This window comes from Rattus norvegicus, chromosome 5 (assembly GCF_021556685.1).
Source record: "Rattus norvegicus strain SHRSP/BbbUtx chromosome 5, alternate assembly SHRSP_T2T, whole genome shotgun sequence".
NCBI lineage: Eukaryota > Metazoa > Chordata > Mammalia > Rodentia > Muridae > Rattus > Rattus norvegicus.
In genome coordinates, this window is record NC_141538.1 from 105485001 (window position 1) to 105507548 (window position 22548).

Genomic DNA, 22548 nt, shown 5'->3' on the forward strand with positions numbered 1-22548 from the left:
CAGACTGCTCCAAAAGGAAAAGGGTGCAATACCTCTCTACAGAACAACATAGTGTAGCATTAAGTACAATGTAGAATGTTGCTGTGATCATGGCTGGGTAGGATTTATGGACCTGAAAAATCCATTATACTACATGTTGCAACCCTAACAAAACACTAGAAATTGGGGATCTATTTCTATTGCATAGGAATCCCTTTTATATCATTATAATATCAAAAGAATATTGAAGTGAACCATCTCAAGGGAGGGACCTTATTAATTATACTTTATTTAGCCAGGTGATATCATTAACTAGGGATCTTGTTATTCTTATATCATTTAGCTAGATAAAGGAGGAAAATTTGCTAAATAAATATATCAAAGAATTATGTAGCAGCCTTTATTTTAAGATCATGTCCAGAGTATACTCTTCCGGGTGATTCAGTAATCAGTGTCCAGCAAAGCCTCCAGTCATAAGTCATATGCTACATTGTTTTGGACTAGCTGGCCTTCCCTTCACCATGGGTTCTTCCTTCCTTGATTTGTGCTCTTTTTTGGTATAAATATCCAATTCACTCTTGCAGAAATGAGTCTAACACTGAAGCTTCTCTAATAGGAAGGCTTAAAACAAGTGTACCAGAACACTACAGCCAGGCTGTGTGCCTCTCACATCTGTTGAAGATGAAGGGAATATGTTCTCTCTCTTTTTCACCTCTCAAATGTTTTTTTTTTATTTAATTTTTTAATGTATTCACTTCACATCCTGTTCATTATCCCCCCTCAAGGTCACCCTCTCCAACAATCCTTCCAGCATATCCCTCCTCTTCTCCCCCTAGGTATTCCCCCACCCTGGCACTTCAAACTTCTGAGAGGCTAGGCACTTCCTCTCCCGCAGAGGCCAGACAAAGCAGCCTAGCCCACATTCAGACAACAACTTTTGGGATAGCCCTTGCTCCAGTTGTGCAGGACCCACATGAAGGTCAAGCTGTGCATCTACTACATATGAGTGGGGAGGCCTAGGTATGTTCATATGAGTAGGGAGCCCTTGTATGTTCTTTGGTTGGTGGTTCAGACTCTGAGAGCCCCAAAGGTCTAGGTTAGTTGACTCTGTTGGTCTTCCTGTGTAGTGACTATCACCTCAGTGCCCAGAATTCATCCTCCTATTCTTCCATAAGAGTCCCCAAGCTCCATCCACTGTAAAGCAGTGGGTGGTGTTTGTATCTATCTGAGTCAGCTGCTGGGTCGAACCTCTCAACAACATATTCCATCTACAAGCAAAATAGAGTATCGTTAGTAGTGTTAGGGATTGATCCATGGGATGGATCTCAAGTTGGGCCAGTTACTGTTTAGCCGTTCCCTCAGCCTCTACTCCATCCCCCGTGCCTGCATTTCTTAGACAGGATAAGTTTTGGGTTGAAGTTTTGTGGGTGGGTTGGTATTTCTTTCTACAGGGATTCCTGTCTGGCTACAGGAGCTGGCCCCTTCAGGTTCCCTATCCCAAATGTAGTGAGTCACAACTAAGGTCACCCCCTTTGATCTTGGGATACCTTCCTTATCCCAGGTCTCTATCTCTTCCTGGAGATGTCTCCCACCTCATCATTCCTCTCAGTTGCAGATTTCCATTCATTTTCATGGCCATCTGGCCATCCCTCCTGTCCTTCTGCACACCTGATTATGAATTACTCCCATTCCTCCCTACTCCCATTCCCTCTCATTTCCCTCCCTCCATCTGCCTCTTATGACTATTTTATTCCACCTTCTAAATAATATTCAAGGTTCTTTGCTTGGACCTTCCTTTCGTTTAGCTGTGTCTGTAAAGTATAACATGGTACCTGAATTTTATAGTTAATATTCATTTATAAGTAAGTACATATTATGTATGTCTTTTGGGGACTGGACTGCCTCATTCAGGATGATATTCTCGAGTTTCATTCATTTGCCTGCAAAATTTATCATATCTTGGTTTTTAATGACTAATAGTATTCTGTTGCATAGATGTACCACATTTTCTTTATCAGTTGAAGAGCATCTAGGATGTTTCTAGTTTCTGGCTATTACGAATAAAGCTGCTATGAACATAATTGAGCAAGTGTCTTTGTGAGATGTTGGGACATCTTTTGGTTATATGCCAAGGGGTGGTAGACCTGGATCTTGAGGGAGAATTATTCCCAGTTTTCTGAGAAATCACAAAATTGATTTCAGGAGTGGTTGTACAAATTTGCACTCCTACCCGCAATGAAGAAGTGTCCTCCTTGCTCCACATCTCAGCCATTTGAGATTTCTCTGATGAGAAATTCTCTGTTTAGTTCTGTACCCCATTTTTAATTGGCCTATTTGGGTTATTGGTATCTAACTTCTTGAGATCTTTGTAAAGTTTGGATATTAGCCCTCTATCAGATGTAGTGGACACTTGACTTTTGATAAAGACACCAAAACCACACAATGGAAAAATGAAGTGTCTTAACAAATGTTGCTGGTTTAACTGAATATCTACATGTAAAAGAGTAAAAATAGATACATATTTATGACCCTGCACAACACTCAAGTCCAGTTGGATCAAGGACTTCAAAGTAAAACAGGATACACTAAATCTCGTGGAAGAAAAAGTAGGAAATAGCCTTGAATGCATTGGTATAGGAGACAAGTTCCTGAACAGAACACCAGTGGCTCAAGCTCTAAGATCAACATTTGATAAATGGGACCTCATAAAACTTCAAAGCTTTTGTAAGGCAAATGACTCTGGGAATAGGATAAGTCAGCAGCCCACAGATTGGAAAAGGATCTTCAAACATGTTTTAAATCAGTATAATTCTAGAATTGCCATACCCTTAACCTTCCTCTTCTTAAAAAATAAAATGTGTATATACTTGCCTTATTGAATACCTAACAGTGGAAAAGATTTAGTTATGGGCAGAATCCTCTTACTAGCTCTACTTTTTTTTCCTTCCTTCATTTCTTTCCTACTTTCTGGATCTCCATCTGCTTATTCTAATCAGAACCTGTGGTCCTTCCTCTTTCTCTCCCTCCAAACCTTCCCACATTCTGCATGGAATAGATTTCTTTCATATGTTCTCCTACAAAGCTGTGATGATCTCTTTCCTTAAACTGTATCTCAGCTTCTTAATGGATAAGTGAACTCTCTGTATCTTTAAACCCTGCCCATGTATTTTGTGCTCTTGGCAGAAATCTGTGGTCATTGATATCTGCTGTGCCCTTTACACACTGCTTGGAGCAACAACTGTGTCTTATGCACCTTAATGTTCCTGGCCTCTAATGTTGTGCATATTAGCATAAATTACTCTGAATGTAGGAGTGGGAGATTGAGAGAAAGAATGCGAACAGGGAGGACAGGATGAAAAACTTCCCCAAGAACACGTATGCCATGGACATGGGAGACCAAGGGTACTTAGCACATTTCCACAGGGTCATAATAGATCTGTAAGTGAGCCAAGCAGTTCCTGGATCTTACTGCTTTTCTGTTCACTTGTAATTGGCTGCATAATTCCCCTTCACTCCTTTTCTTTGTGATACAGAATAAGACAAGCTTCATCTCAACCAAGAAGGGAATATCAGCCCAAACCACGAATGAGCCTAGAGTTTGCCACTGGAGACGGTACGCAGCCCAACGGGGGTCTCTCCCACACAGGCACACCCAAACCTGCAGGTAAGGAGCTCAAGTCCACAGAAGCCCTTTGCTGGGCCTCAGACACAGCTATAGGCAATGCTTCCCCTGCACAGCATGTCATTGCTCATATGGGGGTTTGTCAGCTAGAAACTCTTCCTAGACAGTTTTATCCTGGCCCCATTGTCCCATCTTCTTTTCCTTCTGATCTAGTACACAATGACCTCCTTGTGTAGTACTTAGTTGCTCTTTTCTGTTTTGTTTTATTTTGTTTTTGAGAAAAGGTTTCTCTGTGTAGCCTTGGGGGTCCCAGAACTTACTTTGTAGACCAGGCTGGATAGCTTTGAACTCACTGAAATCCACATGCCCCTGTCTTCTGGGTGCTGGAATTAAAGGCATGAGATACCACTGTTCCACAAACAATATGCTGTTCTACATCCTGTCAAGAACCAAGTCTGGGGTCATAAATCATACCATCATTTCCCCTGCCTTTTGCTTCCTGTGAGTCTCTGTAGATGGGACTGAATGTCACTGGGCAGTGTATGTACACATCCTTTCCCTATTACCCCACAAACAACAGCTTCAAGAAGCATATTCATGACTCTTTCTGTAGACAGATAGATTACAAACCTCAACACTTACTAGGGTTTCTTTTTACTGTCTGCTGTAGACCCATTCATCATTCCATGAACTGTGGTTAGCATGATAAAAGCTACATTTTCCCCAGAGGAATATTGATGCGTACCCACTAGCTCAGTCTCTCCATTGCCATGAGTATTCTCAAATAGCCACGTACAAATGAGACCCAAGTGTACTCCTGAGGCATTTCCAGCTGTAAAATTGCTTAAACAAGTGGGAACCCATCTGACACTGGGTACGGATTGTAACAATCTGCAGCTTTATCCTGTTTCTCCTGGATCTCCAGTGATTGGTTCACTGCAGGAGAAAGCTTTATTAGATGTTGTCATGGAATGAAGAAGAAGGGATGTCTGAGTCTCTGTCCACAGCGCAAAGTTGCCCCACTGTTGCCTGCTGGGACCCCGATGGCAGTGGTCCTGAAGTTAGCCCTTGCCATGTAAATTATCAGTGACTGCACCTCTCCTTGCCCACAAACAAGACCTACACTTCATGTTCCATTTGGTTATTTCTCTAAATAAAAATAAATAAATAAATGATACTGTTTCCTTTTTAAGACATCACATTAGTATAGGGCCACAGATACTTTTTCTAGGCTCATATTTATGTGCATGCTGTATTAATATGCTTGCTTATTTAAAATAGATTCCATAAGGCAAAGTCTATTCTTTATTCAATTATGCAGCGTGTATTACATTATTCTTGTGCTGTGGTTCTTACATAGTACTCATATGTGCATATTACACACCAATCCACCAAATATAGATTACGATTTTCTAAAACTTGTGTCATTAAATAGACACAGTCATTTAATGAAAATTCTACTGTTGACTCTACTGGACGAAGAAGAAAATAGAGTGCTTCTTCTTTGAGCCTGTCACACAGAGCAAAAACAGGGCCCAGCGCTCTGTGCTTCATTTTCTCTGTATCACAGCAGTTTCCAAGACTCTGAAATTACTAATTTTAAAGAATGAGAATTGATCTGTGACCCCAATGTCTATCTGTCTATGTAACTAATTATACTATTTTGAATGTAAAGATATGTAAAAGTACTAATATAAATATATTTAGCCATGTCTATAGTTTATCCTAATGTAATTATATATTCCTAAACCATTGCTTTCCCATCTCCCAGTAATTCAGGGAGATAGGAGGGAGCAGGGACAGAAAGCCTAGTAAATAGGGCAGGCCGTAGTGCCACCAGTAAAATAGACCGTTGTTATGGATTTGGTTTATTGTTTATATTATGTTAATTACACCAGAATTCACACATCTGTGTGTAAGATGCTGGGGGTCCCTACCCCCAGCTGGTTCTAATTGGAGAATAAAGTTGCCTGCAGCCAATGGCTGGGCAGGGAGACAGAGGCGGGACTTTAGATTTTTCCAGACAAGGGAACCAGGAGAGGAAGAAAGATTTAGCATCTCCATGACTATGAAGGAGGAAGATGGGGCTTGAGAGCTGGGGAGGGAAGCGAGAGTGTAAGAGCTGGGGAAGGGCGGCCCCAAGACCCCCTTGGAATCTAGGGTAACAAGATGGAATTTAGATTTTAGTAAGTAATAATTTAGGAGTTTCAGACGGGAGGCATTAGCCACATGCAAGTTTGAGAGTGGCCCAGCCATTGTGCTGTTTAAGGCATATTAAAATAGAAGGCTGTGTATATGTGATTTTCATTCGAGAACCAGAGGAACCCATGCAGCCACCATTGGGGTAATCAGAGTGGATTAACCTTCTACTACTCCACGCTGTGACTTTTTATGTCCTCTTTGCCTCTGATTCTCAGGTGTCCAAATGGATCAGCCTTGCTGCCGAGCCCTGTATGACTTTGAACCTGAAAATGAAGGGGAGTTGGGTTTTAAAGAGGGCGATATCATCACGCTCACTAATCAGATTGATGAGAACTGGTATGAGGGGATGCTTCATGGCCAGTCCGGCTTTTTCCCCATCAACTATGTAGAAATTCTGGTTGCTCTGCCCCATTAGGGTCCTGTGCTGGCTGGCTCACCTCCTTCTGACCCAGATAGTTAAGTTTAACCACTGCTTTGGTAATGCCGCTTCCAATACATCATGAATGCAGGCCGCAGTGGATGATTCATCAAGCCCACACGTGCCCTGGGTTGGCCTGTGTGCTCCTACAGGAGACACGGTGATAGATGGTATCTTCCAAGGCCACTGGGCCTGGCACATGCTTTAAAACACCATCTGAGACTAGCCCGTGGTCACAGAACTGGCTATGCCGTTCTCAGGAGGCTGTGGTTCCTGATGACCCACACCACAGAAAACCTCTCCTCACTGAAGATATTGTCTCTCACCCAAGGGCCATCTCAAGGTCTCCAGCTCTCCATTTACAGAGGAGAAAGTCCTTTTGTTGCACTTTCCCTTCCTAAATATGTGAGTCACAGAATTGTTGGTAAAAACATCCCCTTACCAGCAAGTTGTCTGCTGGTCTAAGCAACTTAGTCTCTTGATGCCATCAGCAGAAGTATTAATTGTCCAAAGCACCTTTGTTCACCAACTTCTTTCTTTCTATCCTCTCTCTCTCTCTCTCTCTCTCTCTCTCTCTCTCTCTCTCTCTCGCTCTCTCACTCTCTCTCTCTCCCCATCTATCATCTATCTATCTATCTATCTATCTATCTATCTATCTATCTATCTATCTATCTATCTATCTATCTATCTATCTATCTATCTATCTATCATTTCCCTCCTACTTCTGAGACATGGCCAGTTTTCTTCTCTCCCTGCTGTTAAAGGACTTGGCAGGTGAGGGGAGCGTGTCCCATTTATTTCTGAGTGAGATGGTGAACAATCAGTATGTTATCTGAAGAGAAAAAAATTCTCCAGGATGAATTGGGAAGAAATCTGGTCTCCAAGCTCAGATTCCTTACTGTACAGAAGCCGTGTATATACGTAGCCCGTTTCTGAAGGGTACAGGAAGGGGGAACAGCTGTCTTCCCTTCTCTGTTTACTTACCCAGGAATCAGTCTATTCCCTGAGTCCCTTTGCCATAACGACATAGGAGAGAAACACTAGTAAGCATTTCCCACTTCTTCATAGAACAAGACAGTGAGCATCGCTCCTTCCCACGTTTACTTGTTTGTGTTCCTTGAACATCATTTGTGCATATTCTGCCCTCAATGAGGACCAAATAAAGATGATTTTTGTGCTTAGCAGTTTAAGGTATGTGGCTGCATATGCAAAACCCTTTTCCATTCCAGTCATTACTTTGAACGCCTCCCTTCCTCATTTTGTGTGTACAGTGCTGTGTACGCTGATCAGTGTTGGGTTTTTGTTTTGTTTTGTTTTCCTTCAGTTATGGAAGTCCCGATAGGCACCCAGAGTTCTATTTATCTAGCTGTACAGACTTCTTCAGAGGTTTAATGTGCTGCTTCCGATGTGCCACTTGCGGTAGTGGATCATGTGGAGTGAAAGGCAAATCTTCCTGCTTAATGTATAAACTCACCATGGGAAGCACTGCTGTTTCCAATAAATATTGCTGAAGACGAGACAGAGGCTCTGCTTCTTCCTTGTTGTCAGTTCTTTGGTCTGACAGTGGGTAGCCTAAGACTCTTTTGATCTCCATTGCCTTTGGATGAAGCCAATCCAGACCTGGTCCCAACCTCATCTCCAGCTTGGAGCATACAGGGGAAGTTCCAGAAATAAGAGGTGAGATGGTTTAGGCACTTGCATCATTAATTCCAGGAAGAAGAGGAGCTTGAGGGGGAAGGTAAGTAGAAAGAAGCAGCTCCTTGAAGTTACGTGATTTAAGAAACAATGCTGTTGTCAGGAGAACACAGTGTCAAAAGGAGCAAATGAAATATGTTGGCAGGGCTTTTGGCCTTTCGTTATTAATTTTTCTTTATTTTTAATTCTGTACATCTATATGATGAAATATCATGTCTACCTCCTATTTCCTCCAGAGCCCCCTCCAATACACCTCCCAACCAACTTCAAGCCTTGAAGTCCAGTTAGTGTTGCCTGTATGTCCTTGTGTCCTTGGACGTGGTGCCATGCACTAGAGCATGGGAAACCTACCATGGCCACACCTTCAAAGAAGATTCTTCTTTCCCCCGGAACTATCCACTGGTAATAGTTCCTCAGTAAGAAGTGGGACCCGGAGACAGCAGGGATATAAAGAGTAAATACCCACCTAATTTTATAATAGAAAAGTGTGGACCACAGCATGTGTGCAACTACTGCCAAAAAACGAGATATAAGTAGGTTCCTTTTGCAATAACCTTTCAAAATCATTTCATGGTGAGGCTAATAATATACAAAATGTTTTTTACCATACATAGAAGAAGAGAAAGAAAGTAATTCAAATCATAGACCAAAAACCAAACAAACAAAAACAAAAATCTAGGCTTTGAATTTGGGAGGGAAATGGCAACAATGCTGTAACAGCAGCTTACATAAAATTTCACTGATTATAAATTGATCAAAATGTAAAGTGTCATTTTGCATGTCATTAATTAACTTTGATGCAGCTTATAAACACTTGACAGTTTTTCATACATGAAGCTAGCTGAACATCTCTGCCAGAAGTAAAGACCTATCAGAAGCACAGCACAATGAAAAGCCAAAGGCCAACAGGGGAGGGGCTTATATACAACAGGAGTTCAGAAGGAGCTCCCAACCCCATTTTAGCCACAAAGCATCCTCTTAGCTTTAAGAGATGCATTCATAGAGACGGTACTTACTTAATATTTTTGAAACTCAAAGGGGAAGTAACAGCAAGACTCTGTACCAAGGAGTACTCTCACTGTGAGTCAATGTCAAATGAACTGGTTCACATTTCTCTCTGTGGTTACATGTGAACTAAAACTTTCAGAAAGCTAGGGGAAATGCAGGCATGTTTTAAAGACCTGAGAGTCCCACTTTAGTCCCACTCTGACATCTGCTTCAGTGAGTCCAAGTCAGTCAGTCATTGTCCTGCCTAGTTTTATGTCAAATGGACTCAGACTAAAATCATTTGGGAAGAGGAAACATCAAATAAGAAAATGCCTCCAAAAGGTTTCCCTCTAGGCTTGTGAGGCATTTTCTTAATTAGTGACAGATTTGGGAGGGCCCAGTCTCCCAGTGGTGTCTCCACTAACAGGTGGTCTTAGGGTCTACAGGAAAGCAGGCTGAGCAAGCTACTCCATGGCACTTCCCCATGGCTTCTGTATCAGTTCCTCCTAATTTCCTTGATGGTGATGAACACTGGACTATAAGATTAAATAAACCCTTTCATCCCCAAGTTGATTTTCAGTTGTGGTGTTTTATCACAGCAACAGAAAACCTAAGACAAACACTGTAACAGCTTCCTGAGAGACTTCCAACTTTAGGTAAGTTTGGAATACTCTAGGCTATGTATAAGTATTTTAAATCAGCAGACCACTATTCACAGGTATTTCCTTACCATTTTGCCTTGATTCCTCAAAACAGTTTTGTCTATAGATTGATTGACTACGATTTTACACATGTATTTCCACCCTCACCTGCAGTGATACCACAGACTTGCTCCAAGACTCCATTTACCTGGATTCTCCATCTTGTAGTCATTGGTTGAGTTTTCCTGGTCACTTCATGTCTTGTGATGGGACCAGAGAAAGGAATGTCTACTGCAGGGCATGCTTCCACTACAGGGTCCCCTGTCAGAATTCTTGCTTGTCACATTCGAATTGATTGATCCAGGGTACAAACAGCGATCATAAGTTCTTCTTAATCTTCTTGCATCCTGACAACAAATTTCTGACTCTGTCACCTACCGGCAGGCCAGGATCTACATGTCACAGAGGTACCTGCCCCATCCCATCTGGATTCACATGCCTGTGGTCTACAAAGCTACACTCTAAGTGAACCTGGTTTATCCTGGACAGTTGTTTGCTTGGTGATAGAAGAAAAGTTGGCATGAATTGTCAAACAAGGGGAAAAAAGATTCCTGCCACTCTGTCATACAGCTGTTTCCAATGGAATAACGGAGTCACAGGTCAGCCCTAGATGCCAGAAATTATAGCCTTGTCTCTTATAAGAACATCAGACATCTATTTGAACTTATGTGGGAACCAGCAAGGGCAGGAGGAAGGTAGCTCATGAATTTGATGAAATCTAGGACAGGCAGAGTGACCCAGGCACCAAATTTGCAGTACCACCTGGTCATCACTCACTTTTACATTCCTCCCACACACTTTGTTGATTTTTTTCCTGAGTAGCTTTATGGGGCCTAGATTGCCCTCTGGTGGCCAAAATACACACTAATTAATCCATTAAAAAGCTTGATAAATGCCTCTAATAATTTTGTGGTTTTGCTGCAGTAGCTGAGCTTAAGATCTCCCTTCTCAGAACGTAGTGTGCTACTTAAGATGCTACTTCTTTAATTAGCTGTTCTTAGTCTGTCTTAGTGTCAGACTGATATCCACTGAAATGCAATCTTCAGGAAGAACACCCAAGTCTCTGCTCTGCTAATAAGAACCAGCATTGTGAATCTGTTGGAGTAATCATTCAGCTTTTCACGGTTACTGTGTATTGACTACATTTGAAGCACCTTGTGCTCTGTGCCCTTTGTTTCCTGGACCTCAGATGAAAAGCAGTTAACTTTGAGCAGTCACCCTCAAGAAATTTCATCTTCTGGGACAGTCATAAGAGTTACATTGAGCATCTGTCTTAGTTATTGTCTACTTCTATGACAAAGCACCGCGACTAAGGCAACTGAGAGAAGAAAGAGTTTATTGGGACTTACAGGTCTGGAGACTGAGTCTGTGACCATCATGGTTGAGATCATGGTGGGAGGCAGCCATGGTGTTGGTGCAATGTAACTGAGAGCTGACGTACTGATCAAGGAGAGAGGGGGGGAGGGAGAGAGGGAGAGAACACACATTTTCCTTCAAACAACCACACCATAAGCAGTATTCTTAGAAGAGATCATTTAAAAGGCATTTTACTGCAGTATAATATACAGTTAGTTTATACATGTGTATAGTCAGCCCTTCCTTCTCTTTCCATCTTCACGATACCTCAGACTTCTGAGAGATACTATAAAGTACAAAATTTAAAGCATTTTAGTTAACTGGATAAAAAAATACTGACATAAACAGTTCTCCACCTGGGGGAATATCCTATGAATCACGCTTTCCTTAGGAATTCTGTGCAGTATAGCTCCAGCATCCTCCTCTGCCTACTGCTGACAAGCCCTGTGGTATGGAGGACAGTCACCAGGTCCTTGAATGTAAGTCACAAGGCAGCTCTCTCCGTGCTCATAAGCACTTCCCAGTTCACACCTCAAGTCAATGCTTCCGAGACCCACTGTCATTTATCGTCCCCCAGTTTCTGCTAGTGTGACCAAACTCTTCCTTCAGTGTGAAGATGCTCTCCCAGAGCACTGACTGTGTCTTTCTGTTCCATCTGTACTAATGCGTAACACTTTGCCACCCTGGAGGCAGAAAGAGGTAGCACCTCCAAGCCAGTATCCTCAAGCAAGGGGCTGGCTTTCCCCAGGGACATTGGGGAAGGATTTTCTCCTCTTTCCCCTAATGGGCTGATTCAGCAGAATCCAAGACTACAAAACTCTGAAGCCTTTCCACCTAGCCAGCTCCATCACAATTTCCTGTGTTCCAGTATATAAGAACTCTGTTTATTTTACAGCTTTATCTCCATGACTGGTTCTGGGGGTCTTAAAGGCTTCCCTGGAGGCTCCCTATTTTCACAGCTTATGGTACTTTGACATACAGTCATGATTTTGTTTTCAGGAACTTCAAGTCTATTATTACTAGACATAGTGCTACAGTCTTTGTAATTGTCATTGCTCCAGTGTCCAAGTCTAGCTATTTACCTTCTACCTGCATCTAGCCCAAAGGGAAAAGTTACTAATTCTTTGTTCCTCAGTGACCACCAGGAGTGCTAGCCTTACTTTATCCTAACTTGAGGAAAGGAGAGGTAATCTGTATCCAAATTCTATTCAGAGCATATGCTTTTCTGGGCCATTTCTAGTTTTTGTAGCATGATACCCCAAAGGCAGCACCTAATCTGCACATAGGCAGGTTATTCTGAGATGGTGGCCCCAGAAAGCAGATCATTAGTACAGCCATTTACGGAACATCATTTAGTGCAGTGCATCATTAGGAGCAGTCAATTCAAAGGCAAGTTACTGAGGTGTTCTACCTTGACAACTGGTCCAGTCCTATTGGAGTCTCCTGAGAACTCTTCACATGAGAATGAAAGGAAAGCATTCCTGTATCTCCACTTCCGAGTTTCTCATGACTGAGTGGAGGTGAGATAAGCAGACTTAGCCCAAGGCAAGACTATGTTGTGTCCACACAACCCAGTGGAAGGTCCAAGGGGAGTTTGAAGTGATATCCATACATACCGTCCACAACAACACACAGCTTCCACTCAATCCACTTCAGCCCTCTTTGCCCCAGCCTTAGTAATTCTGGTTATGTTTGGGGATGTTTATCAGGTACAACAGAGGAAAGCCACTTACCTAGAGGAAGCTCAGCATCTTCTGAGCCTTCTCTCCGACATTCTCCATGCACATTTTCTTCCTGTGCATCTTCTGCTTCTTTGAGTACTTAAGAAAGACCATAGATGTTTCTTGGGTCTGGGGGTGACATTCCTCTTCCAACCTTACCAGAGTTGTTTTACCTGCATGTTTGTTTTGTTTCCATTCATTTTATTTTGTATAGTGTCATGGAGAAGTGAGGAATTACTGTTTTCCATGACCTTATCTGAACCAAAGCTTCTATTCAAATTAAAAGAGAGAATTTGTACATAGTGTATTGATTCCTACTGTTGGTTTTTTTTTTTTTAATCCCAATAAGATAGAAGTATCTGGTCCATGACTGAGAGGCCACTCAAGAGGTCTATGCCTGTGTCTGTCTGATTGCTATTCAGATGGTAACTTGGTGATTGTGGTCCCTGCTTATTGTCACAATTGAGTCCCAAGGGACTGGCATGGCTCTCAGTGATGATTGCAGCTGGAAGTCATCACTCAGTGAAGAGTGCACAGAGGGTTTGTATACGCCTGAGAGCTAAGCCTCTGTGGCTACCACCAGGTGAGTAGTTCCTGGATGAAGGAATACATATTCAGATATATTTTAAGAAATCATAGGCACATGGTGGAATCTAACTGTGACTTTCTTACTTCGTTTGGTAGTATCTTCTTTTTCTAGTAAAGTCTTAATACTACATGTATCTTGCTTTAAAATATATAAGCAATAATCTGTTAATCTTTTACTAGGAGGGGAATCTTTCTCAAAAGTTTCCACAGCTATATTATATATATTATCTCATAGACTACATATTAATTCATGCAACAGACTCCAGGGAAAGATTTCACTCTCGCTAAGCATGGACTGAGGTGACCAATACCAACACAGGTTTTTCTGACTCCATAACCCAAGTTCCTTTTGTGCAATAGCAGACAGCACATCAAAGACAGAATAGAATCAAAGGCACATCAAGATAGGAATACACAAATGCTACTGCCTTGTCTCTATGTATAGCTGTTCTTTGGGATAAACTGCCTTTGCACCTTGGTGTCTTTAACTGTAAACTGAGGATCAAATAGTACTTACTTATCATAAAGGGTTAAGTGCCTTAACGTTTAGAAATAGTTTTTAAAACTGAAAGAAATAGTCTGATATCACAAAAGTAAAACCAAGGTTATAGCTTCCAGTACTAAAGTTGGTAAGTTTTTTTTGACCCATGGAGTTTTTAATAGGAGCTTAACTTTAACTTTCATTTTACTTCCTCTCTTTGCGCCTATATTATTCAGTGTATATGATATTGAATGGGGAAAATTTGAGTCTTTAGTTATTTGGAGATAACTACAGAATAATTCAAACTTGATCACATCTTCATTCCTTGTCTAATATATCATGGCACTGGAAAGGTTATGTGCAGGGATATAGTAAAGTTCTTACTACACAATCACGAAGATCTGATTGTAGACTGCCAGCATCCACATAAGTTCAGATGCAACGGTACACACAAAAACGCAACACAGGGAGCTAGAGTCAGGACCACAAGGTCACTGGCTGACCAGCCTAGCCAAATAGTGAACTCCAGATTCATAGTGCTGGTTAATTTTCAGCAACTTGACACAAACTAGATGACCTGGGAAGCAGGAATCTTAATTGAGGAGTTGCCTCCATCAGACTGGTATGTCTGTGAGACATTTTCTTCATTGCCTATTGAAGTAGGAAGGTCCAGCTCGCTGTGAACAATGCTAACACTGGTCTTGGGTTGTATAATAAAGCAAGCTGGGCAATCCCTGGAAAACAAACCGACGAGTAGCATTCTTTCATGGTCTGTGTTTCGGCTCCTGTGTCCAGGTTCATATCTTGAGCTCATGTCTTGGCTTCTCTCAGTGATGGACTATGACCGCTAAGATATAATAAACCCTTGCCTCCCCGAAGTTGTTTTTGGACAGGGTTTTATCACAGCAACAGAGAAGTAGTCAGTGAGAGATTTGGTCTCAAGAAAAATACGATGGAGAGAAGTGAAGGAAGGTTCTTTATGAAACCATCTGATTACACACAGGTGCATACACACACACACATGCACGCACGCACACACACACACACGCACACACATGAGCACATGCAAATCTTAAGTGCAAGTGACAGTAGGGTACTATGGTGGTTTGAGTGAGAATGGCCACTTAGGTTTATATTATTTGACTGATGCTTGGTCCTCAGTTGGAAGAACTGATTGGGAAACATGAGATGTGATCTTGTTGGAGATGTGTCACAAGGGGCAGTCTTTGAGGTTTCAAAAGCCCATGTCATTCTCAGCTTGCTCTCTGCCTTCTGCTTATGGGTCAGAAATCAGCTCTCAGCTACTGCTCCAGCACCATGCCTGCCTGCTGCCTGCCTGGCTGCTGCCTGCCTGACTGCTGCCTACCTGGCTGCTGCCTACCAGCACCACGCTCCTACAATGATGGTCATAGACTGAGCCTCTGGAACTGTGAGCCCCAGTGAGCCCTGCTTTCTATAAGTTGCTTTGGTCATGGTACTCTGCCATAGCTATCGAAAAGTAACTAAGACATATGCTGAATATACTAAACGGAAAGTTCTAGAGTTTGAAAATTAGCCATGATATTGTAAGGGAAGTGCTATATACAACAAGAGTTAATGGTCACCTAGTCCTTTGTTTTTAAGCTCTCCCACTACCGCCGCAGTCTAACTTCAGTTAGCTTCTGGTTCCTTCAGTCTGCTTATCTTTTACAGTTTGAATTTGTGTGTGTGTGTGTGTGTGTGTGTGTGTGTGTGTGTATTTTGTCTCTCTTACGCTTGAATGTTGGCCTTTGTCTTAGTCTGCTCAGTGACTGCTAAAAGACACTATATACCATGACCATGGCAACTTTTATAAAAGAAAGCATTTAGTTGAGGGCTTACTTAGTTTTAGAAGTTCAGTCCATTACTATCACGGTGGGAGCATGGCAGCATGCAGGCAGACATGGTGCTAGAACAGTATCTGAGACCTTTATATCTTAATCCACAAGCAGAGAGAACCTGGCTTTTGAAATCCCAGTGACTCACTTTCTCTAGCAAGGCCATACCTCTTAATCCTTCTAATCCTATCAAAGAGTTCTACTTCTTCATGACTAATATTCAAATATACGAGACTATGGAGACTATGAGGCCATTCTTATTCAAACCACCACCATCTCACTTCCAGGATTATGGATCAGATGTGCTTTGAAACTTTAGAGTCCCAGTTTTAGCACCAATGTTGCCTTTCCAAGCTCCTGGGCCTTCTAGAACCATTGATATTGGAATTATGTCTTATTTAAGGATTATGTGACTGACCATAAAACCACAAGCTTTTACTGTATGTAAGTGCAATGAAGGAAGTGAGGGTGTGATCCAAGAACAGCCAGGTAGGAAGAGACTGAAAACTAACCATGCATCAGAGGAAGAGCACAGCGGCAGCTGAAACCCTGGGAGAACTGTGGATTACTTCCTGGCCAGTGAGAAGCACAAAGCATCAGTAACTTCCTTTCATTTGTCAGATGAAGTTTAGCATATCTCTTACGGCTCACTTTATCAGTTTCCTCTCTTGCAATGTGGTGAAAGCACACGATTGTTCATTTTGCAGAGCATCACCTAGATTGGAATTTGCTCATTGAATCCCAGTGGTGTTTTCTTAATACCCTCTTTGTTAGATTAGAATGTCTTACTCAGTTTTAGTAAGGCAACCATTTAGTGTGGTATTCACTGGAAAAACACTGGAACTTTGATAACTCATATTTCTATGAAGTTGATAGCCATTGAGATTTACTCCTTAAGTTTATAAACTTACCAGGAATTGCAAAGTCATATTTTTTAGATTTTATCACTCTTTCTTTTTAATTTTTGCACAATACTAATTCTGTAGAGAAATTTCCTTTTATTTGTGACTTGTTTCTCAGTGATTGTTTAGAAAAGGCAGGATGAAATCTTTCTATATGCTTATTTATTTTTAAATATAATATTTTAATCAATTCTTTGAGAATTTCATACACACAAAGTATTTTGATCATAAGCACTCTTAACTTCTCCTAGGTCCACATTTCTTGTAACTTTGGGTCCTCTTTTGTTGTTGTTGTTTAATATCCACCAAATCGAACTTTTGCTTCTCATATACTCATGGATGTGGGGCCATTAGCTAGAGTGTTGTTGACTACTGGAGATCTTATCCTTAAGGAAAATTGATTTTTCCTCTCCCCAGAGTCCTAGAATTGTCAGTAGCTCCTAAGTTAGTAGAGTGGGCTCATGATCTCTTCCTTACTCAATGCTAGAGCACTGACTGGCTGGATCTTACACAGATCTTGTGCAGGCAATCACAGATATCATAAGTTCATGAGTGCAGAGGTTCTGTTAGGTCTGGTCCTCCCTAGCTTCTGACTGTTACTATCTTTCTGCCTGGTCTTTGACAATGGTCCTGGAGTCTTAGGGCAAGAGGATACACTGTATATGCCCCATGTATCTGAGTACTACATAGTCACTTACTCCTCACACTTTGACCAGTTGTGAGTGTCTGTGTTAACCACCATCCCATGCACAAAAATAAGCATCTGTGTTAAGAATGAGAGTTGCACTAATCTGTAGGTCTAAAGATACAAATTTAGAGGGCATCTTGATAGTATGTCCATTTATGAAAATAATAGTAGATTTACTGGTGAGGCTTGTGAACTCTCCAATCATTGGTTCTCAGCCAAATTTACAGTACCATAAATGTGCCCTGCAGAATGGGCATTACCCCTATAACATTTGTGCTAATACTGTGTTGCATTAATTAATATCACTACTCAAATCCCCCCTTCTCCCCAGCCCTGCCATCGGCAGTGTGCCTGGGTTCCTTGCCACTGGTCTAATGTTCCAGATTCCAGAAAGGTGCATGTGAGTGTTCGAACACACACACACACACACACACACACACACACACACACACACACACACACACAGCCTTCTATTTTAATACACCTTAAACAGTGCAGTTGCTGGGTCACTCCCAAACTTCCATGACTTACTAAAGTCCATATTCCGTCTTTGCTACCCCAGACCCATATGGAGGGCTCCTGGGGCAGCTCCTCCCCAGCTCTTACATGGTTGTATGCTCTCTCCTCTACAGCTCCAATCCTGCATCTTATCCCTCTCTTGGCAATGGCAATTCTAGATCCTTCTTCCCTGGGTTCCCACCTCTGTCTCCCTGCCCATGGCCGCTGACAACTTTATTAACCAATTACAGCTAACTGGGTGCAGGGACCTGCAGCATCTTACATGCAGAAATGCGAATTCCTGTGTAATTTGGGAACACAACTAGCATAATATAAGCAATAAACCAAATCCACAATACTACTGCACCAATATCTATGTGTTGTAAGACCCCATAGTGGCCTTACCTCAGGAGCGCCACCCACAGAGCACAGATTGACAAAGTGACCGGTGCAATAGCATGAGGATATAAGGTTTTTAATCCATGTATGTGGGGTTGCTCATCCACGCAGGTGGAGACCACCCTGAACCCAAAAAGCCCACAACTTTTATTCGTTACAGAGGGCAGACATCAGCAACAGGGTTAGCTGGCCTATTCGCATTGGTGGTACCCAGGACAAAGGATCTGGTCAGGTATTGGCTGGCCAGCTCAAGGGGCTGTCCTTGGCTCAATTAGTCACTTTCCTCATCCAGCCCTGCACCTGGCCTTGGAGAATCACTGGGAAAGGGCTAAGTTGGCATGACTCTTAGAGGTAGGGGTAGTGTAAACTGGGTGGTCAGGTAGGGTCAGGATGACATCTTGCAGTTGTTCTCAGAATTTACCACAGGGAGGGGTAAGGGGTCTTTCCGGGAACAGTTGTTATTGTTTTGTCTTAATTAGCTTAGTCAGAATCTTGATCACCAAAACTTATTTCATATCATTGGACATCCTGACCACCAGATGTATTTCTCAAAACTTTGTTTTTATAACTTTGCTTCTCATATATGTGAAACTTTGAAACTTTATTTCTTCATATGCTGGACAAGGCTGTTGATAATATCCCCTTGCCCAGAATCCTATATAGACCTTTCCATACTATGAAAGCTATCCAGCAGCAGGGAACCTTCCTGGTCAGTACCAACTTGATTTCTCCATTTCCTGGAACCAACTTGTGCGGTGCCTTCAGCAGCAGGGTCTGTCTACCAAGTTCTGGGCATCCAATAGAAAGGACTGGAAGAGCTGACAGGGCTCGAGACCCCATATGAACAACAATGCCAACAAACCAGAGCTTCCAGGGACTAAGCCACTACCCAAAGACTATACATGGACTGAGCCTGGGCTCCAACCTCATAGGTAGGAATGAATAGCCTAGTAAGAGCACCAGTGGAAGGGGAAGCCCTGGGTCCTGCCAAGACTGAACCCCCAGTGAATGGGATTCTTGGGGGGAGGGCAGTAATGGGGGGAGGATGGGGAGGGGAAGCCCATATAGGAAGGGAGGGAGAGGGGTTAGGGGGATGTTGGCCTGGAAACCAGGAAAGGGAATAACATTTGAAATGTAAATAAGAAATACCCAAGTTAATAAAGATGGGGAAAAAATGACAATAGCCTGTTTTGTTTTTGGGGTGCCTACACTACAACTAAACAAGTCAAAGAATGGTGTCCCACACGTAGCACTGGACTTTTTACTCGGCAACCCATGACCTCTTGGAAAGTATTACACCTGCATAGTACGGTTTTAATCCCTGCATAACAGCTTTTTAAAAGACCTTTAATGTTAGCAGCCATTCCTTTCCCAGCGCCTCCTCTGCCTTCCTCCCCCAGCTTGACATGTTTCTTTCTCTTTTCCCACTTGCAAAACAGTTATTGATTATCCTCTGCAATGATGCTCAAAATGCCTTCTAAAATCATTAGGAACTAATATTTCTATAGTTCTGGTTCTTTTGATCAAGAAAGAATCCTAATGCAATAGACTAGATGCTAGGGGCATGATTTCATTTTCTAAATTAACAGTGCTAAATTATTTAATTATAGTCTATATAACATGCAAACTCCAACTAATGATAAGTTCATAGAAAAGCTTTCTAAATGTCAAGTCTACTTGACAATACATTCACATTTAAATTGTCCCGTGGTGTGTCTCCTTCTTCCATTACCTTTGCAGATCTTTGGGGGCTTCTGAGAGATCCAGCTTCTTATTCTCTAGAGGCTCTGAGGCCGAGTTCTGATGAAAGGACTGTGGGTGTATTGATCCCGTGAGCTATGTTCGTGAACAGCAAAATCAAGCTGTGCTTTTAAACATAAAGCCGAAGCCACTGGGCCAGATGCTTCGATTCTAGGCAGGGATATGTGGGAGCAAGCTGCTCTCACATGGGCAGGCACATGTCATGGGCCTCATGAGGATGTGGGGCAAGGATTTATTTATTTAGCAATGGTTAAACATTCGTTTAAGCAATGCGGGGTGCCAGTTGGTGGGAAGGCATATAGCATAGGCCAAAAGGCCCCATCATCTAATTAGTGTGCTTCCTGCTTAGGTGAGCTGTGCTGAAGCTTGCACTCGAGTCTCAGTATGTTTGACCCCATTTCAGCTCCTGTTAATCATAATGCTCAGCTTCACTGTGCCCCGATTCCCAGACGCAGTTATTTTCACTGAGGAGATCTTCCAGGTCTGGGATGCTCTGCTACACTCTTAAGCTCTCCTTCCCCAGGGTATCCTGAGAGACTACCAAGCCTTCTCTTTTAACACCACTTAACACACTTTTTCTCTAGCATACTCCATCTTGTGGTGTAGGTCAACACAACGGCATAAGGATCTTCACTGGGAGACACTTTGCATTCGGTGTTCAAGATAACTGACTTCCAAGTTGAGTAACCATCTTCCTGAATGGAGCTGTAGTTACAGGGTATTCAGTCTCACTGGGAAACCCGAGATTGTGTTGTTTACTGGAAAAAAACTGTTTCTAGTTGTGGTGAGGCTCAGCCCTTAGCACAGAACTTTAATCCCTTTGGCTGTAAGATAGACAGGTCTTTAGCACACACCTTTAATCCCTCCTGCTGGAATATAGACATACCCTTAGCACACACCTTTAATCCCAAACAATGAAGGTAAAGTTAGTTTATAGAAGGAAACACTCATGTTTGAAGGTGATATCTAATTGAGGGGCAGATGAAGTGATGAATCAGAGAAAGTGTCGACAGAACAGGATATGCCCAACTTTTAGGAGAACAGAGAGAAAGCGGAGGCTACTAAAGAGAGAACAGCACCATGGTGGGGGTGGGGTCAGCTTTTCCTGGGATGGTTGTACTGAGACCGGATGCAGGGAGAGGGAGAGGGAGAGGGAGAGGGAGAGGGAGAGGGAGAGGGAGAGGGAGAGGGAGAGGGAGAGGGAGAGGGAGAGGGAGAGGGAACAAGCTAGACACAGGTGAAGAAAGAAGGAGTCGGAGAATGAGCGGGAGCTAGAAGATTAGAACAAAGATTGCCAAAGTTAGTACTAGGTAGAAAGAGAGAGAGAGAGAGAGAGAGAGAGAGAGAGAGAGAGAGAGAGAGAGAGAGAGAGAGAGAGAGAGAAGATAAATCAGTCAGCTTGGACAGAAGTTTAAGCCAGAGCAGCTGAATTGAATCAGCCAACCAGAGAGCAGAAGGAAGTAGGAAGGGGTGAATTTATTCAACAGTAAGACTGGGATGGGAGGCTTAAAACATTTTGTGCCTAACTAAGATTGTATGGAGGCTAGAGGCTTCTAGGATTAAGCCTAGGTTAACAGACAGAGACAGTAAACCTCAGAGATGATGATAACATTGGGGAATAAAAGTTAGTTTTTCTATGCAGTGAAGCTTCAGAAAACATCTGATCAGAAGAGCTAATTGACTGCTAGCTGAGAGTGTAAAAGACAAGTGAATTTCAGGACTATCATGAGAGGAGATGGTGAGTATGGATAAGCAATTGCAGTGATGGTCCAACTCTTGGGCTCTGAGATTGCATAGCATTGAAATAGTGTCAGGCAGGGTAAAAACCGTACAGATCTTTAGTGCCAATGTCATCTTAAAATTCTTTCTAGCTAGCACAGTCATGAGAAAGCATGCTCTTCTCCTACATTTTCACTGAAGAGATTGTCTGTGAACATTTACTTATGGAGAAACACTGCCACACGTAACTCTCGCTTTTTTTCATGTAGAAAAGTAAGCTTATTTGGGTCAAAGATAATGCAATTAGGCCGCCATCTGCATAGAGGAGTGATTTTCTGGGTACGGCGGGGAGAATGATGCTGGGCAGAAGAAAAGAATTCCTCCCAGTAAAGGGTCCCAGTGGCGCTCCACGGGTTGCCAGGTTGTCTGTGTGGTAAATGCACACACTGTTGCCCAACCCCCAGGCCTAAAGGCTCCCAGTCTTTCTGAAAGAATGCAGGCTTCCATTGTCACTCTGCAGTTGATTCCTGGAATGCCCTCTAGATATTTTTGACCCTGTGGTGGAATCCTCATGTAACCCACTGGAAGTTAGTATTGACTGGAATTACATTTTTCATTTGAGATGTTGCTGTAGAAAAGGCTATGACTCGAATTTGCAAGGTCCCCAGAGAATCCTGAGACCAGACCCATCAGCTTTCACCTGACTTTCTCTCCTATGTCTAATTTCTTTCTCTTCAGTCTGTAACCAGGACTATCCTTCACCAGTTTTGAGAAATTACCTCTGGGGTCCAGGCTTTCTCCAATTGTCTGTCAGTTTTTGTACCTTCATAGGCACTTTCAGGACAGAAGTTAAGTGATATTCATTTCATCCCCTTGGCTCAATTCGGTCCTCTCTGACCTCCTAGAATGACAAGGACAAGTCACTTCAATGTCCTTCTCCTACTGCTTGATTATCCCTTCAAGGATTCCCTCTAC

General features: G+C 42.5%; 1 protein-coding gene across 2 annotated transcripts in view; it reads left to right on the plus strand.

The window, feature by feature from the left end:
- Sh3gl2 (SH3 domain containing GRB2 like 2, endophilin A1) overlaps positions 1-7738 on the plus strand; it is a 175833-nt gene extending 168095 nt beyond the window's left edge. Inside the window, exons 9-10 of one of the 2 annotated variants that reach the window (XM_087660131.1) lie at positions 3513-3643; positions 6019-7738. In XM_087660131.1, the coding sequence (XP_087516257.1) occupies positions 3513-3643; positions 6019-6218 (331 nt within the window). In that variant the 3' untranslated portion in view covers positions 6219-7738. 2 annotated transcript variants of the gene reach the window in all.
- Positions 7739-22548: the final 14810 nt, after the last annotated feature.